The sequence below is a fragment of the Camelus bactrianus genome, chromosome 27 (assembly GCF_048773025.1).
Source record: "Camelus bactrianus isolate YW-2024 breed Bactrian camel chromosome 27, ASM4877302v1, whole genome shotgun sequence".
Classification (NCBI taxonomy): domain Eukaryota; kingdom Metazoa; phylum Chordata; class Mammalia; order Artiodactyla; family Camelidae; genus Camelus; species Camelus bactrianus.
This window is the reverse complement of record NC_133565.1, coordinates 32,414,531-32,432,928: the sequence shown is the minus strand read 5'-3', so window position 1 is coordinate 32,432,928 and position 18,398 is coordinate 32,414,531. Positions and strand designations below refer to the sequence as shown.

Here is an 18,398-nt window from a genome sequence, read left to right as displayed (position 1 = left end):
ACAATCACACAGAAACGTACGACACCGTTCTTAACCACTCCTTTCTAGGGCCAAAACTGCTGCCATAGTGGGCATGTGATACCCTGCAGCAAACAACAGACAGTCATACCCAAAGACAGTCAATTAAAAAAAAAATTCACAGGACCTGAAGCGGGGGATTTTAAAGGATATTAAAAAAAAAAAAATTTTTTTTTAAAGAAACTCCCTGAAAGGAGGGAGACAAATAGACTAATGTTCACTGAGAGCCTATAGTATGCTTGCTGGGCCATGAGTCAAGCACTTTGCATCCATGTTTTATTCAACATTTCCAAAAGTAGTATTAAGACATTTTATATATGAGAAAATGGAGGCCCAGGCAAATAAGGACCTTGCCAAGTCACACTACTTATGATGATACAACCAAGATTCCAAAACCAAATCTGACTCTAAGGCTCACAGTGTTTCCCTTGACTTGCTCTGCATCTCTCCCTGGCCCCGTCCCATTGCTATAAATGACTTAGATAAGGGCATCTGGTCATGCTGACCATATAAGAGGGCCTTTAGCTGAGAGAACAAATACATTATAAAAGAGAACACAAATCTAAAAGGTCAAAACAGGATGGAACCACGGGCTAGAATGGTGCTCAAAAGCAAGAGGTTTTAGAGTCAGACAGACAAGGATCTGAAAACCAGATTCTATCACTTACTATTTAGAATGCAAACAAATTACTTCTTTGATTCTTAATTTCTACACCTTTAAAATGGGAGTAATACCCCCACAGAATTGGTGTAAGAGGGGAAAAAAAGTAGTATTTGTAAAGTTCTTGGCACATAAGGTTCAACAAACGGTCATGAACATTAAATCTAACAAAATAATATTTAAGAAGAGTTAAGCAGAAGAAAATCAATTTTAGAAGTAGCAGATGAAGTTTAACAGAAGCACACAAGACTCAGGAATCTTAGTTGAGTTGTATCTATGAGTCAATAGTTTGCTTAAACTGCCAAAAATTATTCTGAATTTGAAGTGCATTACAGAAGCACAGTGTCTAAAACAATTAAGCCCAAAACAAGGGGGCCTATCAGACTTCATTGTCTTCAGTTCTGATGCTAAACTTTAAGAAGGTCATGGGCAAATTACAATCAGTCCAGAAAAAGATCAGAGTGGTGAGATGCTTTGAAAACAGTAGCTGGTTCCTTTTTTCCTGGCCCTATATTCCCTTCCACTTCACACACAACGAAGCTACCTCTCACCTGCTTCCATTCCTTAGTAACTAACACCCCACCCCCCATAACTCCCCTCCTCTCCCTTCACCTTCATCTCCCTCTTTCCCTCCCTCTTTCTCTCCCACACACCTCAAGCTCAATGTTGCCAATATCAAATGGATCTAAAAGGAATGACTGGGGAGAGGGTACAGCTCAAGTGGCAGAGTCCACGCTTAGCATGTACTAGGTGCTGGGTTCAGTCCCTTGCACCTCCTCTAAAAATAAACAAATAAACCTAATTACCCCCTCCAAATTTTTTTAAATTAAAATAAAAAAAAAAAACAAATAAAAGGAGTGACTTCATGGACTTCTAGTCCAACACTTCAGGATTCAGCCTGTCAGTCAGACATGTTGCTCATCTGGACCCCAGCCTGCAGAGTAGACCTGCTGTTGCTAATCTACACCAAATTTAACTGGCCCCATGTTTTCATTCTGAGACCAAGCCCAACTTGTGCCCTGGGTGACTTAATCCTGAGTCTTTGTCACACATTCAAGGAACTGGGACCATGACCTAGAGTTTCATTACTCCCTCAAAGGGATACAGTTAGCTGGGAGACTACAATTAGGCAACGTCAGTTATTTCAGATCTCAGTCATCTCAACTCACTGAATCAATGCTTCCAAATCCAAGGAGGCAGCTCATAAAACAGTACAAGAAGATCAGCTTATCGTACGTAAGAGGCCATTTGTAAACCTGCAAAGAATGAAGCCTGGAAAAGCTGCCTGCATTCTGGCAGTCCTCACCGCAGTGCCCCATTTTCAACTCCAATTAGTACTGGGCTCAGCTCCCGGACAGGACCCAGACAGGAAAATGCGGTAACTCCTAGGTCCAGATTCTCAGGGCAATTGACACTGGAGTAACACGAGCTTCCCTATGGATGTCCTTGTCAAAGTTGGCGGGTTTTCCTGGCTGAGTCAGAACAGCCTGCGTCTTCCTTCGTTCGATACTCCCTTGGAAGCCAAGTACCTCTCTAGGGAATGCCATCTGCAGTGGACATCAGGTGCTCAGTGCCCTGTTTTCAACCATGTAGACATCCTGGTTCCATTTCTATTTCTCAAGTAGGTAAGGGCTCTTCTCTTTCTTTGGATGAGAGAAATTATGGTAAATGCTACTTTAAGAACTTTGCCTTCCTGTTCCTCTCCCTCAGAACAGCACAGTTCTAGCCCAGAATCAGGTCATCCCTGCAACTTTCATCCAGTTCAGACCAGCTCTAACACCTAAAGTTTCAGAGCCAATTTGTAAATCCAGGCCTTCCCTTCCTGAAGTGAGTCTAAGTATCTAAACTCACTTCTAGTTGGTTCCCTGACCAACACAACACTGTGCATCCTAATTATTCTCTGGACCACTAGTTCTCAAACTGGAGCATGCATCTGGAGACTAGTTAAAATGTATGTTGTTGGATCTCACTCCTGGAGTTTCTGATTCAGTAGGTCTGGGGTAGAACTAGAATATTTGCATTTTTAACAAGTTCCATGGCATACTCATGCTGCTGGTCTGGAGACTGAGAACCACTGCACTAGATCAACAATATTTCAAGTCATCCCCAGAACCATATTGGAAAATGGGGGAAGAGGAAGATGCTATACATATATAGATCCGTTTGCATCATAATGTTCAGTGCTTTGTCCTACACAGAAAACTCCTTTTTCTCCTACAAAGTAGACCTCAACTGGATCTAACAGATGAAATATTCAGTTTAAAACAGGTGACAATTCACATTCTAACAAATTATTAACATAGATACATCTTATAAAAGAAATGGTACTTACAGAAGAGAGTCTAGGCTCAAGATCAGCAGTCAAATGAGAAGTAGAAGTAACACCTATTTCCTTTGCCTCACCGGCCAGAGGCATTATTCACTAAATGAATTAAAACCTGTAAAGCTCTTAGAATAGTGCTTAGCCATTTTTAATTTTTTTTTTTACTGTGGTAAAATATACACAATACTTACCATTTTTACCATTCATAATTCAATGGCATTAAATACATTCACAATGTTGGGTAACCATCACCACTATCTATACCCAAAATTTTTTCATCACCCCCAGCAAAAACTCTGTACTCATCAAACAATAACTCCCCCTTCCCATCTCCTCCCAAACTATTTTCCACTGTGGCTGCACCATTTTATATTCCCGCCAGCAATGCTAACACCTGTTATTTTTCTTCCTTCTTCTTCTTCTTTTTTTTTTTTCATTTTAACTTACAGCCATCCTAGTCAGTGCTGAGCCACTATCACTATCACAAGTTTGATGTGGGCTTTTACCAACACTTGTAGCACCATAAGGACAGCACAATGGTTAGACGTTCTGACTAGTTTTCACTTTCAAGTGGTCCAAGCAACTTAATTCAAAACACAAGTTTCCAACAAGGACCTACTGTATAGCACAGGGAGCTATATTCAATTTTTTATAATAAGTTATAATGGAAAAGAATCCAAAAATATATGTGTGTTTGTATATATATAAAACTGAATCACTTTGCTGTACACCTGAAACTAACATTGTAAGTCAACTACACTTCAATAAAAAATAGAAATAAAAACAAAAAACAAAAAACACAAGTTTCCAGTTGCTTCTAATTTTCTCCCAAAATCACCTCCAAAGCTAGCATTTCCCTAGCTTGATGTCAACTATGAAAGAAAATGATGCTTTGGGTGGTTGAAGAAAAAAAAAACAGATGGATGATTTTTAATTTTTTAAAAAGTCTCTGTTAACTTAATTCCATAATAGTGCTGAGTTTTACCTACAAACAAAATGGTGCACTGGAATTCAGTATGAGAAATAGATGGTTTCTCTAAGACATTTAGAATCCTAATCTAGAAAGATTTATTTTTGAAAACAAAAGTATGTTGGAAAATCCTGTACATTTTAATTTTGCTAGCTATATCCCTGACCTGGCCAGAAATACCATTTTATCCTCACCTTTGGGGTTTCCTGGCATGGAAGAGCTCAAGTCAATGAGACAAATGGCCATTCCCAAATTGTGTTCTTGTGCTGACGTATTATGTTCAACATTTCAAGCCTTTCTCTTAGTAACTCTTTGTCTTCCTTTACAAATCTAAGAAAGAGGAAATTTGTAAGTACAGAAAGTAAAAACATGGAGTAGAAAATCCTTTTTTTGGAAAAATTTTCTTCCTCAACTTTTATACTTGACATGAGTTGAAAAAGGAAATCTAGTAATAGGTACAAAGTACAGACAAAAACAGGGGCAAAATGAAGGTATTATGGAAAAAACAATTAAAAAGCCATAGCCTCATCCTAGTTTCTGGGAAACAAATATACCACATATACTTCCCCATGATGCTGATGATATCTGAAAGATTAAACTCTACATATAGAAGATTAAATATAAAGACTGGTTTTAAAATGGGCAAAGAGCAAACCTGCAACATTCTGAGAGGTACAGCCAGAGACCTATATGAACCTTCAAGTCCACTCATCTCATTAAATCCCATAATTTCTGTCATAAATAAATGTACAATAAGCAGCGAGAAACAATGTAGCCACATCTCTGTAGAGAAACTCGTGCATGGCTGAAACCAGGACTGCTTAACTCACAAATGCCAAGAAAGAGCTGTTTCTAGGGTATATGTATATAGCTGTGTCATACACAGAAACACGTGGTTAAGACAGATTAAGTTTACTAGAGAGTTTGAGTCCCAGTGTTGCCTCCTTGGTAGACTACTGAAAGCCTCTGAACATCATCCCTATATCAGGAAGATAAATCATCCCAAACAAAATGAGTGTGTGAGGAATAAGTAATCTGAATACGAACAGTCTCACTCATTCTCAGCAAACATATTCTGAACTCTCACAATGTGCAGTAAGGATGTAGGTAAGATCAAGCCCCTGCCCTCACTGCAGATAAGAGGTCCTTCTCCTTGGTGGGTACCCACAATTCAAGAACTGCTTACAGAGAACTGGAGGGCAATTTCTCAAGGACAGAGAGCCCTCAATCCATACTGAACAAGAACCTGGCACACGGCAACAGACAATAACTGATCGCTGAATGAATGAACAAACTATGATCTATAAAACCTTCCTCTTAGTAGACATTAACATGAAAAGGAAAAGGGATTGATACATAATAATCACCTCACTCACTGAGGGGGAACAGGGACACGTCACAGCAACACTCAGAAACATTTGGAAGGGAAAGCAAAAATGACACTTCCCATTATTATCTTTCCATGGTAGGACTCAGCAGTGTTCTATTTGTCATATAAAATTTCCCCATCTCAGGAAATCCCTGCAAAGGCTGTGGAAATGTCTCATTTTATCTTCTGTGATGGTTATGCTGCAAAATAATTATGTTTAGACTGGAGTTTTTTAGTATGTGAAGTCAGTTGCAGAAACCAGTATTTGGGAACACAGAATTTGGATAAGTAATGTGTTAACCAAAGCTCTACCTTTAAAAAATAGGAATTTGTAACTCTGTTCCCAAAAACTACAAAATTCTTCAGATATAAAGTAGGGTTTCTCCACCTACATTAGACCAGATAACTCCTGGCTGTGGTGGGCTGTACATGCACCGTTACACGATGCTTGGCAGCATTCTTGGCCTCTACCCACTAGATGCCAGTAGCAGCCCTCAACTGTGACAATTAAATGTATCTCCAGTGACTGACAAATGTTGTGGGGGTGGGTGAAGGGAAATGTGGGGGTGTTAAAATCACCCTGGTTGAGGACCACTGAGATAAACAATGGAATGAGAATTTTCTCACAAGGGCTATTTAAATAAGATATGAAAGATGATATAAACTATCATTCTTTGCACTCTAAGCATGAGTCATTTTTAGATCAGATGACCTTTGGAAGTTTTATCTGGGTGAAAAAAAAAAAAAGATGATAACCAGTGCACTTAAAGGTAATCCATAATCTAGAAAGAAGAAATGAACTAAAGAGCAATGCATTAAGGGTTAAAAAAATGAGCGCAGGTAGCCTTACTACCATCTACTAGATACAGTAACTTTTAGAAGTCTTCAGCTATTTTGAAATCTTCCATTTCACTGCTACAAAGTTGGGTTCTTAATTTTTCTTCCTATTCTTATCTGAAAAAATCATTTCCTATAGCATAGAAGGCAAGAATACTACCACCACAGATATTTGTTGGGTATTTTTATAACTGTAGGGATTTTACTTATTTAAATTAAGCAGATCTCCTAAAGCTCTTTAAGGAAAGAACACAAAACAGACTCAAAAATACTAAATAAAATGTCTGGAGCCACAAAGGAAGCTGGGGATTCCTGAAGTTTACTTAAGACTCAACATCATCACTTCCCAAAAGACCCAGATTTCACTTGTAAATAGTTCTGTTTAGAAAAAGGCCAGATTTGCATTAATCTTAAAATACTGCGACCTCAGCAGTTAGTAGCATAATCCTAAACCTGTAGAAAACATGTAGCACTTTTTTACAAAAAGTTATTGGTTTTAATTACAAAAGAAACATATGGTCATTGTAGAGAATCTAAAAAACTTATTTTTAAAAAGACTGATTTGAATAATGATGTGGGGGTGGGGGTATAGCTCAGTGGTAGAGCACGCGCTTAGCATCAATAGGTTCCTGGGTTCAATCCCCAGTACCTCTGTTAAAATAAATAAATAAATAAACAAACCAAATTACCTCCCCCCAAAGTAAAAAAAAAATTTTAATACTGATGTCTATGATGTAACAATGAGGTACAGAAAAACAAATGCAAAGGTAAAGATTAGCCAGTTGTTCAAGCAATGAAAAAGTAATCGATGGGTTAATATACTCAGACACTTCAGTTCTAAAGCCATGGATGGCTCTCTTTAGAATCTGCCCATCAATTCTGAGAATAAATAATGGTTTCATAATAATTCTATTAGGCTAGTAGGATCTGTGCCACCAGTGCTGGATAAAAGGACAAGAAGCGGGTGTGTTTTGAATGGGCTTGGTATTTCAGAGGAAACCAGTACACACATCAGAAACTGTGTTTCCCAGAGAAAAAATGGGATAATCTTCTCAGAAGCAGAAACTAAAGAAAAAGTCACCTGTAATCTACTGTTTTGGTTTCATCATTTTTCAGTCTGGACCAAAGAGGTAAACAGTCCTTAATGGACAACTCTTGCCACGGGCTCTGAAGCTTCTCAGCCTCCCATCCCCATGCCATCTCAGTTAGGTTCTAAAGAGGTCTTTTCAAAATCAGATATGAAAGTGCTCATTCCAGTAAGTACAGGCCTCTCTCTAGCACTGAACAGTGCAAGCTAAACTACCTGTTCTAGGAGCAACTGCACCTACTTCAGAGAGAAAGGAATAAAAACAATGACTATTCCTGTGTCCAGGAAGGGCAATCATGGATCTGTTGCGTGGAGGTGTAGACAGGGAAATGTGATAGTGGTTGATTTGGAAAAAGAAAGTACCCTCAATTGTCTGACATATCAAGGCAGGATCATAAAATAAATGTGAAATGGCTGAAACTGCACTGGACATTTAAGTATCTGAAAAAATAACCAGAGTTAAGGACTATGACATCTTATCTCGGCACTGCAGTGGACCAGCCATCCTGTGACAAAAATGGTCTTAATATTTAGAAAAAGTTTGAGTATCCCAACAGTACTCTGTCTTTTCCAAGACAATAAAGGTATACAAGTCAGAAAGTGAGACTCAAGTGTACTGACCTATAATGAGTTTTAACTTTTCCCTCTGTAAAACAGTTCACCTTCTTTCTAGAGGGTCTGTCTTACTTTTCAATTCACTAGTAAGTACTACAGGTCAGGTTCCTTGGAGAAAACTTCGAGGTCCCTTAACACCTCTAAAGCCCAAGACTCTTCATATGCTCAGAAATTTTAATAGAGTAAAATTTTCACATCCAAATGAGATTTTACCTAATTGCTAATTACAGTATCTTTAGTTACTGACAATAATGAAAAGAATGAGAATTCTTCACCTATCCCTCCTCTCTTTCCCCTCTCTGGAAAGCCTCAACTTAACAGTATGAATCATTTGGTGTTTGACGTACGGTTATTTCCGGGGGGACAGATGACATTTAGCACAGGACATGAGGCTGTGGGAAAAGGGAAGTTCTTGGCCACAAGAACCAGGACAAAATCCCTGCCCTCGGGAAAAATGCCAAAAGTCTCTGAAGTCCACTGTAAGGCAGTTAAATTTTTAACTTCAGAAGATCCTTTTATAAGAACATAAACCATCACACAGATTTGGTTTTTGAAAACTACACTATGAAGTTGCAAGATAACTATTTTCTGGTATTTATAAGAATCCATGCTAAGTGATGGTCCTCTGAGTGAATATGAATATTTTTTCCCATTGGGAATGGTTTAACATAAGTTGGCTCTAAAATCTTTCACTATTCAAAGACAAAGAATATCATGATAATGGCTAACTTAACTGAGTGTTTACTATGTAAGCATCAGGTTAAGTGCTTTGCATGCATTAGCTTATTAATCCTTACAACAATGCAATAAGCTATAAACAACATGAACTCTAAAACAGGAATTTTCTTTGGAGGCTTTGAAAATAAGTATTAGTAGATTATTTGTCATAAAAACCTTAAAGGAACTCACGAATTATTTTTAATGTGATATAAAAGGCTATAATTCCTTAGATATTCTGTCAAATATCCTTATACTCCCAGTTAAAAAAAATTTTTTTTATGGTTTATTACAAAGAGGGAGTTCTCACAACTTATCCCAAATAGATGTAACTCAAGCAGCCCCACTTAACTTTCTGTAGGTTCACAGACACAGAACAGATGAGTAAGACAACCTTAACTATCCCTGGTGGTCAAGTTAATTACATTTAGCAAATTCAATAAAATTACCAACTGCAGGTCAAGTTACAAAGGTGAGCATATGCTTTGGAAAAGTAAACTGAAGACAATTAATAACATACTAAGAATGAGGATTAGTACTGAAACGCAGAAATTACCCTTCACACTGCCAAATTTACAACTTTAGCAGCCATTAAGAGAGGCTTTTGATTGGCACCTCTTGGAGAGGGATGGAAATGCGAGCTATCTTGAGTGTGGCGGTGGTTTCACAGGTGTACACATCTATCAAAAGTCATCAGATTGTACATCTAAAATATGTGTAGTTCACTGTACAGGATTTAAACCATGATAAAGGTGTTAAAAAATAAAAAATAAAAGCTCTTTAATTAAAAAAAAAAAAAAGACTTTTATATCCACACATGAATGTATCAAAAAAGGAATGTATTCCTGACACAAAAACACCTTGGTTTTTAGTTTGGGGAGATAATATTCTTCGTATTTGGCTCTAAGAATAATTATTTCTCTTATACAAGAGAAATATATACATAAAAAATAAATTTTATTGTGACCACACCTCAAAATGGAGAGTTGCCAACTCGGGTTTTTTTGGCAATTTTTTAATAAAAAAAAAAGAAAACATTAGAAAGTACAATTTCCTTAACCCAGTACACTCACTTCTAATAATGTAGCCAAAGAAATGAAAAAAAAAAAAAACAAAAAAACAAGTGTTCAAAGATATTTGTATAAGGATGTTGGGAGACCAAATTTGACAGACAATGGGTTCGAATTGAATTTGCTGGCTGCATGGGAGCTTGGGTTGGTTACTTAACCTCTCTCCCAGCCTCTGTTTCCTCTTTTGTAAAATGAGAATGTAAATGACAGAGGCTACATTATTAGGTTGTTAAGAATATTAAATGCTATGTAAAGAGCCTGAACTATAACTATTGTAGTGTTACGTTTATCTCAGTTAACCTCAGATTGAAAAACAACCTGAAAAAATCCATGAAGTTGTTGGTGGGGTGGAGGTGGGGAATTATAAATGGTAGGAAGGATGAACTGGGCAACCTCTCCACAACTGCCCCCTCTTTCCCCATTTCATCTTCTAAATATTTCTTGCTCCTATTCTTTTTCTTTTTCATCATCCCGTTTGTTTGTTGTTTTTGTTTTTTATTGATGTATAGTCAATTTACAATGTTATGTCAATTTCTGGTATACAGTATAATAGTTCAGTCATAAATATACATGCATAAATTCGTTTTCATATTATTTTTCATCATAGGTTATTACAAGACATTGAATATAGTTCCCTGTGCTATACAGTATAAAATTGTTGTTTATCTGTTTTACATATACTAGTTAGTATCTGCAAATCTCAAACTCCCAAAGTATCCCTTCCCACCCCCTTCCCATCCTAGTAACCATAAGTTTGTTTTTATGTCTGTGAGTCTATTTCTGTTCTGTAAATAAGTTCATTTGTCTTTTATTTAGATTCCACATATAAGTGATGTCACATGGTATTTTTCTTTCTCTTTCTGGCTTACTTCACTTAGAATGATGATGTCCAGGTCCATCCACATTGCTGCAAATGGCATTATTTTATTATTTTTTATGGCTCAGTAGTAGTCCATTGTATAAATATACCACAGCTTCTTTATCCAGTCTTGTTCCTATTCTTAATAGAAAATGCATCGGCATGACTGAAAAATCAAAACAATGTTAAAAGTATGTACTCAGAAACCTCTCTTCAACCCTCTTCGCATCCACTCCTTCTTCCTTGCACACTGCAGGTAACCCTTGTAATTAGTTTCTTGCTTGGCAAATATGAATATACAGTCTTACTCCTCTCATTTCTTATGCATAAAGTTGCATACTATATAAACCTATACCCTACTTTCCTTCACTTAACAATATAACCTGCCGATCTTTCTAAATCAAGTCAGTAAACAGAGATCGTCCTCGTTCATTTTTTTCAGCTGTGTAGTACTCCTTTGCATGGATACACATTATTAACCAGCCTCTTCTAGCAGGATACTGTGTTTCTACTCTTTTGCTTTTGTAAACAATGCTGCAATGTACATATGCCATTCCATATGTGAGCAGGTATATCTGTAGGATACATCAAATTTTAGTAGAAATGGCCTCCATCCATTTCAATGAAAGAAAAAGGATATTAAAAAATTTAAAGCCTTTTAAAGGCATTGTGTACACATACTTTTTTATTGTGATAAAACATAAAAATTACCATTTTAACCATTTTTTAAGTGTACAGTTCAGTGGCACTAAGTACATTTACATTATTGTGCAACCATCACCACTATCCATCTCCAGAACTTTCTCATCTTTCCACAGCCAACTCTAGCGTAAGGAACAAATTTTTTCCAAGAGTAATTTCATCACAGTTTCTTGCACAGACTGTACAATATGTTTCTGCTGGCAATACACAGGTCTGAGTAAAGGTTTTCCAAATTTTTTCCTGTCTGTATTTTTAAAACTATATTTTAAGAAGCATCATCAAAACCAAACACATATATCGATACCAAAACCCACACAAGTAGCTATTATATATCCATGTAGGCATCTTAGTAAGCTGGCTAATTGCTTCATGAGAAGTAATATATTTAGTATAATAGGGGGAACATTTGCAGTGGAGGCAGAATAACCTAGACCTGGGTGGAAATCATGGCTCCATCAATTGCTAGCTGTGTGAAGTTGGGCAATTTCCTTTTCTCAGTCTGAGTTTTCTCATTTGCAAAATGAGGTAATAATTCCAATCTTATGAGAATTAACTGTATGTGAAATGCCCAACACAGAGCCTGACTCAAAGCAGGAACACAGGAAATAGTTACTGTTATTACTCCGTTGTTATTCATGTAAACTCCTTAAAGGCAAAGCATACTTTTTCTTGTAACTCAGTTTTAAGCTCTATACTGAGAAATGAAAAAATAAAAGAAGAAACATCAAAGTTACAAATGAGAACTTGGTATATCAGTTCAATACATGCCTAGATAGGAAATGAGACTATGAAGCAATAATGATGACCTTCAAAACATGTATCAAAATGAACAATGTCCTTATTTTTATAAGCCACTCTGAAAAGAGATGATGCTGTCTGTGTACAAATCGCAGGGAACAACTCTTCATTCCACAAGTATTTCCTGAATGTCCATTCAGTGCCAGTTATGTGCTAGGCAATGTGCATGATCATTAGCAAAAGCAGACACAATTCCAACCCTCAAGGAGCTGCCAGTCATGCAATCGTACAGTGTGATAAGTGATGCAGAGGGTGGTACATGGAACTCTGAGAGCCAGTAACAGATCTAACCTAATTGGGGCGATCAAGGAAGGCCTTTCAGAGGAAGTAAAAGCTGAGAGCTGAAGGATGAAGAGGAAGTTTAGAGTGGAGGGTGGTCCCCAGGACAGAGGAAAGCAATTTGTGCAAAGACCCTGTAGCAGGAAGAAACAGGCAAGAATGCAGGACCAAAAGACCAGTGTACTTGGAGCAAACATGAAGTGAGAAAATTAGCTAGGATTCTAAACCACACAAGGGCTGAGGTTTTGTAGACCAAATTCAAGAGTTGTAACAATCCAGAGAACAGTGAAAAGCCACTGAGGCTTTGGCTCAGCCAAATGACTGCTTATTTTGGGGACAGGTAGGCTAAAAGGAAAATGCAGTCAAATTTGCAATTGGCCTTTAGTTTCTGGAATGAGACCTAAGGAATGTAGATGGATCAGGTAGGAAACAAAACTTCTGTCAGGATACGACAGTAGCTTGGACTAGGGTGATATGGTGGTGGTGGTGGTAAAATCAATGAATTCAAGAGACACTCAGGAAAACCTGATGATGTGTGATCTACAGGTGTTGAGGGAGAGCAAAGTATCCAAGAAAACTTCATGGTTTATGATCTGTATGACTAGACAGAAGGAGATACCATTTGGGAGGGATCTGCTCCAGAAACATCTTTAAGGCAGTTTACACACCCACAAAAGGGCCTGAAACTGTGTTATCCAGTTTGATCCCCTACTTTACCTATAAAATGGGGTTCCAAAAGATTTTTTTGCTATTTCTAAAAATCAAATTGACTCTCAAACGTACATTTTTCCAACACTGAAGATATTTCAAAGATTCTGCCACAATTTTTTTTTTTTGCCACAAGCTTTGAAGTCAACTCCAAATGAGTTCTAAAATTGGTTTGAGCAATGTGGCAGCATTATGGAATGAATGTGTCATTTCCCATGATGACTACTTTGATAAGACTAGTATGCACTTGCTGCTGTTCGATTTAAATATTTTAAATAAATCTTAAAAGAGTATTCTCATGTGATATTAAACACAAATACAAAATTTCATCAGGCATTACCATAATTGGAATTATGTTTTTATGTTTCTGTTTCAATGTTTTGAAATGCCTGTAGAAAACTTGATATTTTGTAGGAAAAGATATGTTAAAAAAAAACCCACAAAACTTCTTGATATTCCTGTATTTAATTTCCATCCAGTCCTTGTTAACTCCCATCACATTCATTCAATGTAAAAGATTTTTACTAAACAGTTGTATATATGCATACACTATATACAAAGCTAATAATTTATCAATACTATGAATATTTTAATATTTACTTTTCTCAGTTTTAATTTTTAAATTCGCAACCAAATGCCATTTCATAGTGGAATACTGATGCTTTCAAGTCTTAGAAACATAAAAGCTTCAAATGTGACTAGCCCAAAGAAAAGTGAAAAAGTTCTGCCCCCTTAAAATCAACCTAACACATCATACCTTAGTGCTGAAGTAGCATTTCCCTAATTTTGGCAGCGTGGGCTCTTTGGCCACCTGCTTGCACTAGGCCCCGAATAGCATTTTATTAACATTAAATTGCAGTAACCAGGATGTTACCACTGCTTGTACAGAGCAGCAGAATTCTTTTTCCCCATGCCGATATTATCTCTAGGCGTCAAAAAGACAAGACTGTGATCAGAAGCCAAATATGAAAAGTAGTCAGCTCCACAAATGAGAAAAGTCAAGGGCTTTTTAAAAATCAGGTCTTAAACAACCCCATTAACTAATACTACTTTATAAAACCAGATTGTCTCCACACTAGAAACTACTACCAAACGTGGTCCTTACAAGGGCTGGCAGCTTGAAATGGGTTACCAGCATGGTTCATCTTTTTCTTACTTTAGGCTTAAAAAAAAAAATGGAATCAGACCATGGCCCATGGCTATATCTGAGCATGGGTATTGGGCAGTGCTAAGGAAGAGACAGCGAAAAGACTTTAGGGTTCCAGTCTCAGCTAGCGGACTTTCCTACTATCCTCAGGAGTGGTCCATGTCTCCCCAGCGGAAATGTGGGCGAGGGAAAGTTATAAGGGCCCTGGGCTCTTCCTTTACCCAAGCCCCCAAAATGACACCGCAAACCACTTCCTTCTGGGAACTGAAAGTCATAAGCTTTAAGGGACAATGGAGCTCAATGTAGGCTTCAGAAAGATGGAGACAGTGAGATGAGATGAGAGAGGGAAGTGGGGGTGAGGGGATGCGCCCAGCCGGAGAGAGCTAACAGGGAGGTCAAGGCCAGGGACTCTGGGAGCCTGAGAAGGTCTGGGTCTTACAGAATCTGTCCAAACAGGCCAAAGCCCTCTGAGAAGCCCGAGGGGCGCATCTGAAAATCTAGGGCACCTATGGACACAGTGCCTTCGCTCTCCTGGGGAGGGGAGACAGTCCCCGCAGGAACCCTGCCCCCAAAGTGGCGCTTTTCCTGCCCTTAGAAAACCACAAACCCTCACGGAATGAAGCAAAACATGTATGGGGTGGTAGGACCGGAGGCAAAGTAGGTGTTCTGCAAACGTCGGGGTCGGGGACAGTTGGCAGAGATAAAGGGAGGCCCCCAGTTCGAGAAACTTTATTCGCCCCGGAACAGGGGGAGGAGGCAATATGCCTCCCCTAAGCAGCAAGCAGAAGAGGCCCGGAGCGGCGGCCAGCGGCGCCCCGCGTTCCTGGGGATTGCGGCCTGGGGCGAGGCCGCCGGGAGGTGGGGGTGGGGGGAGGCCAGGCCACGGCGGACCCGCGGAGAGCGCGGCCGGGCAGGCCGAGGCTGGGCTAGGCCTCGGGGGTCCGGACACACCCACCGCCGCGGCCGCAGCCCCGCTTACCTGCTCCTCCTCCGGGGTCAGCTCCGGCGCCATGTCGGGCTGGGGCGCGGTCGCGGGCTCCATCCCGCCGCCGCCGCCGCCGCCGCCGCCGCCGTTGCCCGGCGGTCAGAACTCGCCCGGGAGCGCGGGCAGCACCGTGCGGGGTGCCTCGGCGTCCGCGTCCCCGCGCCTCAGCAGCCCGGGGCCGGCTCGCGCATGGCTGGGCCGGCGGGGCCCGGCGCCCGCGGCGGCCGCAAACGCCGCTTCTGTTTCCTTAAAAGAAAGCTCTCAGAACTGTCGCTCTCTTCTGGGCGGAAATCCTTTTTTATTTTTCTTCGTTCCTTTCCTCAACACTCCCCCTCCTCTCCCGGAAAAAAAAAATACTGTAGGCGAGGAGCTAATAGGGATCAAAAAAGGAAACGGGAAATCAAGAACTTTCTGAGCCCGGAGCGAAGGGCCGCGGGGGAATTTTCCCGAAGGCCACCGGCCTCCTCGGCGTCCAGCGTCTCCAGCCGCGCTCCCTCCTCCAGAACGTGACGAGGAGTCCTCGGGGATCCGGGGCCCTGCGACCTGCGCCGCAGCCTCTCAGCCCGGTTCCTCAAAAGCCGCGGTGGCGGGAGGGAGGGAGAGAGGGAGGGAGCGAGGGAAACGCGCCCCCCTCCCGGCTCAGGGCCAGCGCTGCGGCCGCACAGCGTCCGCCCGAGCCCCCGCGGCTCCATTGAGAAACTGAGCGTCTCATTCACAAACAGGCGGCGAGGAGGGCCGGGCCGAGCACGGACACCGTCCGGGAGGGGGAGACAGAGAGGAGCCCGGGGGCGGGGGGAGCGGAGCTCGAGGAGGGGGACGCGGAGGGGAGGCGCGGGGGAGGGGAGACCCAGAGGAGCCCGGGCGGGGGAGGGGCTTCGGCCACTCTGGACCACGGGGAGCGAGAAAAAGGAAGAAGAAAGGCGTGTGAGGTTCCACGAAGTTAAGCTCCGTGGAGGAAGGAGAGAACACACGCGTTTGAAAACCGGCTGCGGACGGGCACCTGGCCTGGGGTTACTTGCTACTACCACTTACATACGGGAAACCCAAAATGCTCATCCATTTCCACGTGGCTTGCTGACTTAAAGATCTGGAAAGGTTGCTTGCAAGGTTCAGGAAGCGCCGGTGGAGGGAACAGACCTGCTAGCTAGTTGCTCCTCGTAGCTCGCTCTCTCCTGGCCGGTTGGATCCTGTAGCTCCGGTCCCTCAAAAACAGCATCTGATTTTGAACCTCTTTCAGGAATCATGCAGCTTTTGTAAGCCTTTGATTTTCACTAAGGCGAGCGCAGCAAAGAACTTCGCGGTCTTACAGGGTAGTCTTGGGAGTCAGTTTGGGGGTAAGGGGGGAATAGGAAAGGTAAGGCTGGGTCTGGTATGTTTTTGCATCATTCCAGACCAAAAATAAATACCCCCAAAAGGACCCAATCAACAAGTGAGTGCCACAGCTAGTCCCAAGGCCTGGAGAGCACACGGAGGCAAATAGGAGGAGTCTTAAGACAACTGAGAAAGATGCTCTGGGTTCTGATGTTCCTTCTAGGACTTGAAAAGCAATCTCTGACCTCACCTCATTTCTGCATCATGGAAATAGAAACTTTAGGCTGCCCTTGGTTAGAGAAGAAATTTTCGGTGCTTGGATCTGTTTGTATCTCAGGTAGGTTACCTATACCTTGTACCAATAAGGCTGACCCTAGGTTGAGTTCATCACCCTATACAGAAGTTACAGTTTCAATATTGCAACCACACACTCCTCTGGAAGATAATCTGTTTATTTAGCAAGTATATTTATATGCCAGGCACTGGGCTCGGCACTAGAGTTACAACAATGAACAAGGCAGTGGTCTCTGACATATGTAAGGATGTGGAATGAGCTATGTTATCAAGTGAAAAAATGCAAGACCCATTTGGTGTGCATAATATGCTGTCATATGTGTAAAGAAAAAAATGAATATGTATTTATTTGTAAACTTATTTATACATAGAAAAGCTTTGAGAGGATACACAGGAAAGATAGTGGTTGTTTCCCAGGATGGGAACTGGGATTCTAAGTAACAGAAGGGAGAAGAAAACTTTTCTCTACATGGTCCTTGTACATCTCTTAAGTTTTTTTTTTTTTAACTTTTTATTGAAGTATAATATACATTCAGAAAGGTGAAAATGTGTATGCAGCATGATGAATTGCATAAACTGAATACACCCATGTAACCTGCACACAGATCAAGCAATAGAACATTCCCAACTTGCCAAAGCCCTCCTTATGTCCCCTCCCAGTCACTATCATCAAGAGTAACTACTAGCTTGGCTTCTAACAACATAGTGTGTGTGTGTATTTAAATTTTGTGCATAGATGTATAACCTTTCCCAAAGAATTTTTGAATAGTAATATAAATGAATATAGTTTTTCTCTGTAAGCAGGCAAATGGCTCTAGGACTACGCTGGAATACAAAATGGCAGAACCTGAGTGGTACAAACCACAGAGTGGACACAGAAGAGGATGGAGCCTCTTAACCCACTGTTTACATTGTTACACTTGTTTTGCCCGGTGATCCTCAGGACATCAGGGGTTGGTCATTTATCTGAAGGTCACACAGCTAATTAATTAGTATTGAGCTAGAACTTGAATCCAAGCATTCTGACTCCTAGTGCAGGTATCAGTGGGGAAAGTTCAAAAAGGGAGAGGTTTAACAGCGAGAGCGAGAAGAGAGAACTCGGCAGAGCTTTCACAGGCACAGCTGTGTGTGTGGGCGTGTGGGTGTGTAAGGGAACAATTTTCCGGAACTGTTCCCTATCACAGTCCTATCAGGACAATGTTTGGAAGTTTCTGAGCAGAGACATGGGGAACAAAACCAAGTGTAAAGCTGGCTGGATTTGCTCTGAGTGGTAAATCTTAGGAGAATCAGAGTACAAGTCTTGCCTTTAACTGCTGGCTCCAACTAACGAAATCAAATATGATACTGTCATCCTGCTCAATAAAATCTTTGAGATTGCAGAACAGTTTGTAATACAAAAGACTGGAAACAATATAATGGCCCATCAAGAGGAAACTCAGTAAATAAATTATAGTACACACATACACTGAAATAGTAAGTTCACATGTATCATTACCATGTGCTGGACACTGTTCTAAATGCCTCATTCATCTAGTCCCACCATCACAGTATGAGACAGCTTAAGTTTTGATCTTCAAAAATATATGTAAGGTTGATCCATATGTATTGACATAGCTTTGGAGTTTTGAATGCTTGGCTGCAGGGCCTC

General features: G+C 40.6%; 1 protein-coding gene across 6 annotated transcripts in view; it reads right to left on the bottom strand.

Annotated features, from left to right (window-relative positions):
- PTPN9 (protein tyrosine phosphatase non-receptor type 9) overlaps positions 1-15,862 on the bottom strand; it is a 65,702-nt gene extending 49,840 nt beyond the window's left edge. Inside the window, exon 1 of one of the 6 annotated variants that reach the window (XM_074354134.1) lies at positions 15,140-15,862. In XM_074354134.1, coding sequence (XP_074210235.1) covers positions 15,140-15,202 — 63 coding nt within the window. In that variant the 5' untranslated portion in view covers positions 15,203-15,862. Of the gene's footprint in view, positions 1-1,848; positions 1,900-1,985; positions 2,154-2,208; positions 2,242-4,166; positions 4,302-10,536; positions 10,639-15,139 lie in introns of those variants that run through there. The other 5 variants (XM_045516833.2, XM_010955358.3, XM_074354135.1 and 2 more) reach the window with 5 other exon arrangements.
- Positions 15,863-18,398: the final 2,536 nt, after the last annotated feature.